The following is a 5,000-nucleotide window of genomic DNA, read 5'->3' on the forward strand; positions in this document are numbered from 1 at the left end:
CCCCTAGGGAGGACCTCTGGTGAGGAACTCTAGGGAGGTCCTCTGGGGAGGCAGGATCTCTGGTGAGGACCCCTGGGCAGGACCTCTGGGGAGGACCCCTGTGGAGGACACATTAAAGCCACAGTCAAGCACGCCTATAGTCATGCTGTTTGCTGCGAGATAAGTAGAGCAAACTTTGTAGAAACGACATCATCGATTTCCTCGTTAGCACTGGCTAACGTTTTCCATTTTCGCAAACAAAGTTACCCTTATCTAATAGAATAGCGGTGACGTCATCGAGTTTACGCAGGAGAAAGGTCGACTTATCTCCCCTAAACTTGGATAATGGATTGATGTTTGTCGTTTCGTTCGATACGTATCAAGGTCTCAAAGAAGCCTTGGAAAAAAATCTTTACTAGAGTTATCTATTCTTGAAAAAAATAAATGCTATTAATAATTATGCATTTATAAAATGCACTGCACTTTAACATATATGAGACGGTTTATTAGTGTCTATTCATATCATCTTAAAAGTTCGAGATGTATTGATATCAATAATATGCATGTAAAAGAGAAAATAGGAATGAATAATAAAGTAGTTCTTTAATCTATTTCCATTCTGCAGAAGGCAAATTCAAAACGTGTGTTTTCTAAATAATTAATCATAGTTAGATCAACTGAAGAATAAAAACTGCAAATGAAACAAAACTAATATTGGCTATGTAATACGAGAATCTGGAAATAAATCAAAGTCATAACTTGGCATTAAATAATTGGTGTTTGAATGAAAGATGAATGAAAGTATCGGGATGCAAATCTGACTTCTGCCAGAGGCACTAACCGAACCGACATGTCTTCTGAATGTAATAAGAATGGCATACATAGAACTGTTAACCATTCCGAAAAGTTCTGGCAAAGAAAAGCTAAGATAAACATATTTCTAATTCACTATTCTCTAGAAAGTCAGAACCAATACAACTTAACTTGCAACTTCAATAATAACTAGAGGAGAACTCGGTAGAGAGTATGCCTTCGCCAAGTCATGTAGTCTTATTTTGCTCTTAATTCCACTGCGCACTTGTACTTTGATGCGTTTTCTTAAAAATGTAAAGGGTTTGTCCTTTGGCCTTACCCAACATGTCCATCAAGTTTCGTTGAAATTGGTTCAGTAGTATTTGCGTAATGTTGTTCACAAACAAAAAATAAACTAACAAAATATTTGACATTTAACTTTGCGATTATTTTCAAAATACTGCTGCGTACTTGCACTTTAATGTACTTTATCCAAAATGTTACAAATTCATCTTAGGTCATACTCAACATGACTACCATGTTTGATCAAAATCGGTACAGTTGTTTTTGTGTAAAGTTGGTCGCAAAAAAAAAAAAAAAAAAAATACACTAAGAAACAGACAGGGGTGAATGCATATCCTTCGAAAGCTTTGATTTTGGCGAAGGCAATAAAGCTAAGACCCACTTGATCACATTTCTGATTCACTATTCACTGGGAAGCCAGAACCAATACAACTTATCTTACCACTTCTATAATATTAGCTAACCATCCTTGACCTTATTTCTCAATCAGAGCCGCCAGACTAGGTCAGCAGAACGATCCAAACCAAGCCCCCTCTTGGCTCTTGAGGCTGACCTCCGATCTGCTTTGGGCGAGACATTCTGTCGTCCTGAAACTTACGAGAAACAGTTTGTTAACCCTTTCAAACACTTGGCTACGACGGAGGTAATTCATTTATTCAGGAATTACTGTTTATTTATTTTCCTTCTCCGTCTCCTTGCAATAACTAAATAAATAAACGAATGTGTGGATAAATAAGTCTCCTGATAATAGATAAATTGATGCATATATGATAAAACTAAGTTAAATGTTTAGTAGAAATATTAAATAAATCAAATAATAATTTAAATACGTAGATAAGATTTAATGTATACAAGTATATAAATATATATATATATATATATATATATATATATATATATATATATATATATATATATATATATATGAATGAACGCATTAATTACCAAATGATAATTTTGTTGTATGAAAAAAAAAATTGTTAGAAAATAGTTATAAAATTTCTTGTCTATGATACAGAAGACAAAAAAAAAAAAAAAAAAAAAACGGCGTTTCTATATTATTTCACGTAAAATGTCTAAAAAATTATCTCCCCTCCCCGAATAATATTAGATTTTTATTTACTATTTTTATTCACGAGACCACTACGGCCGACGACGACCGCCTCATCAAAGCGCTGGATGACTCTCTCACCCAGCTAATACCGATGGTGCGGCCTTGCAACACCTTGCTAGCTTTAATTCAACACGGCTACCACCACATCCTGCAGCATCTTCGGGCATACGTCAGAAAGCTCAAAATAACTGAGGTTGTGCGACTAACATTCTCATGTTCTCGTTGTCGAGAATTCCATGTCACGATTTGTTTGACCTTTCAAATACATCAGCTGGCTTCAGAATTGCATGCTTGATGTGTCCCTGAAACTCTGAATCATATGTTTCGTATATATTTTGATAAATGAATATAATTATAAAATAAGAATATGTTTTTTTTTTCAATTACTAATCTTTTGACTACATGATCTAGAAGAGACTACACAAGTTTGTTTTAGAAGACAATATAATGCCTGTGCAGTTGTAAAAAAAAATGTCTCCACTTTGCAAAGGCTTCTGGATAGAACATCATCATTTTCTCTCTAGGTAATGCTTGATAAAACTGATAATCCTTATGGAAAACTGAGAGCTGAAGAACTTTGTCGTTTGAGGGAACTGGAATCCCTCACTAGCGAGCTGTCTACAGAACTTGAAAATGTCGAAAGTCAGAGAGAATATCTCAAAGACCAGCTGTCGAAGGTAATACACAACTAGGAATTTCCAATTGTAAATATCTGGTATGCCTTGTGGTCAAGGCATAATAATAAGATATTTTCTTAAATCAATTTTAAACGGACAAGGGAAATGATTCTTGTTTTCAACATAATTTAAAAATTGATCATTGAATTTGAATAGACGAGATATTCTCACACACAAAGTCAATAGCACATGCATTAACATTTTTACAGTAAGCTTCTCATTTATCTCTAGTTAATTACTTTACATTTATTTCTAACCCAAAATTTATAAACGAAAAGATGCCTTGATCAATTTCGATTATCTAAGTAAGATAACAGACCTGGATGGCATTATCTAGTATATTACAAAATAGCCACGCACGGCATAATTTGAAGTTGTACTGGAAATATAATTTAAAAATAAGATAGAGAATATATGCCAAAGAAGGACCCTTCACAATGAGTTTGTTTCGTTTATAATCTCTTACGGCATCTTGCACTAGTAGTACTAAAGGCGACTTACAAAACCAAAACCAATGCATCTCTAATAAATAGCATCTTTCAACAGGCAGAAGCAGCCTTCGAGGAAGAACACCAAAGAGCAGTATGTATGGCAGATGAGAAGAAGAAACTGGAAGCACATTTTCTAGAGGTCTGTGTTTTGATTTCTTTTTACTTCTGTTCTTGTTTTTTTAACGGTTTAAGCCTTAAGGACTTATCCTATTTTGATAGTCCTCTGTGTGACGGAAACATGTTTTGCACTTATTTGTGGTGCTGATAACAATACTGAAAGTACATTGCTTTAATTCCGATTTTATTTAAGCTCTTCTCTTAAAGGTTAACTTGTTAAAAAGTCAATTTTCTTAAAAAAAAAAAAAAAAAAAAAAAAGGCGGATAACCTACTTCATAAGGTTACTAATTTCAGCTGCTATTTCTTTTGCTAGTTTATGAGACAAGAGCATCCATTTCCTGAGAGCTAGTTTACTAAAGTTTAACTTACCAACTCTTAAACTCTTGAAGCCCCATTTCCAACAGGCTTAGTTTTATTAAGTGGAATTAAGTCTCATTGGTCAAGAGCAAAAGAGCGACAGCTGTATTTGGTTGGAAAGTTTTATCTAAAGGACAGAATACGTTTGATTTGTATGACAGCTACCACGAGTATATGGTCAAACGGTAAGAGACTTTTCCTTTGAAGAAAATACTCAAAATTTCCCCTAAAAGTAAACACAATGATCTCATTCTTTAGCTGCCCTGATTAATTTTGTCACTGGAATACCTACTAGACAATAGGTCTCCACAGATCTTTCATAGGCATATGTCAAATGCCTTAAGTGTATTTGTTTACGAGGGATAATAATGACAATTACACTTGATGAAGTGACACAGTTCAGAAATAATTTATTCCATGCTGTGAAGATGACCCTTACTCGTATGATTATGAAATTCCTTATTCATTTCAGAAACAATACCTATAATACAATTCTATAGAATTTGAGAACAATATCCTTCCTGGATTTAGCATGTTGAAGAATATTATAGAAAACCATTTCTTGAAAGCTTTATGTGCTGAAGATCGATTTTATAGATTATTAACCAACTGGAAAACCTGTAAGATTATTAATCAAAATATTATTAATCAAGTTGATAACATTGTAAGATTATTAATCAACTGGAAAACCTGTAAGGTATGGCAGGTTTAACCCAAAATTTGAAGTAAAGGTTTATATTTCGAAAATTTATTATCTAAAATCTAAATGATACATCAATTAAACATTTCTAAACGTAAGTCTGAATTTAATTGCATGAATATCAGAATAGTATCTGATCCGTTACAATACTTATGTTTTTATTTTTTATCAAGACAAATGTAAATCAGCGAGTCTCTAATAGTATTTCAAGGAAACTTTATATTTCTCTGTCTAATAATAATGAATTAAAACGTTAATTTACATCAGTAGGCCTATAATTATAAATTCAAGGATTAAGCATCACCTTAAAGCATCTTGCTTTTTCAACTAAGGTTGTAGTTCAGTTAGTAATAATCCTCTCCTGTATAATAAAGAGCAAGAGCCTGACTATACACACACATTATATATACTCATATATATATATATATATATATATATATATATATATATATATATATAAATATATATA

The 5,000-nt window shown here is 32.9% G+C and overlaps 2 protein-coding genes across 2 annotated transcripts in view; one reads left to right on the plus strand and one right to left on the minus strand.

Moving 5' to 3' along the window:
• LOC137614794 (protein KRBA1-like) overlaps positions 1-831 on the minus strand; it is a 1,996-nt gene extending 1,165 nt beyond the window's left edge. The window contains exons 1-2 of the mRNA XM_068344461.1: positions 821-831; positions 1-98 (exon numbers count right to left, since the gene is read on the minus strand). The exon at positions 1-98 is cut by the window's left edge and continues 504 nt beyond it. Of these exons, the coding sequence (XP_068200562.1) occupies positions 1-98; positions 821-831 (109 nt within the window). The remainder of the gene's footprint in view (positions 99-820) is intronic.
• A 174-nt stretch (positions 832-1,005) lies between these two features.
• LOC137614795 (translin-associated factor X-interacting protein 1-like) overlaps positions 1,006-5,000 on the plus strand; it is a 24,270-nt gene continuing 20,275 nt past the window's right edge. Inside the window, exons 1-5 of the mRNA XM_068344462.1 lie at positions 1,006-1,023; positions 1,565-1,717; positions 2,214-2,381; positions 2,713-2,865; positions 3,412-3,495. Of these exons, the coding sequence (XP_068200563.1) occupies positions 1,006-1,023; positions 1,565-1,717; positions 2,214-2,381; positions 2,713-2,865; positions 3,412-3,495 (576 nt within the window). The remainder of the gene's footprint in view (positions 1,024-1,564; positions 1,718-2,213; positions 2,382-2,712; positions 2,866-3,411; positions 3,496-5,000) is intronic.

This window comes from Palaemon carinicauda, chromosome 21 (assembly GCF_036898095.1).
Source record: "Palaemon carinicauda isolate YSFRI2023 chromosome 21, ASM3689809v2, whole genome shotgun sequence".
Classification (NCBI taxonomy): Eukaryota; Metazoa; Arthropoda; class Malacostraca; order Decapoda; family Palaemonidae; genus Palaemon; species Palaemon carinicauda.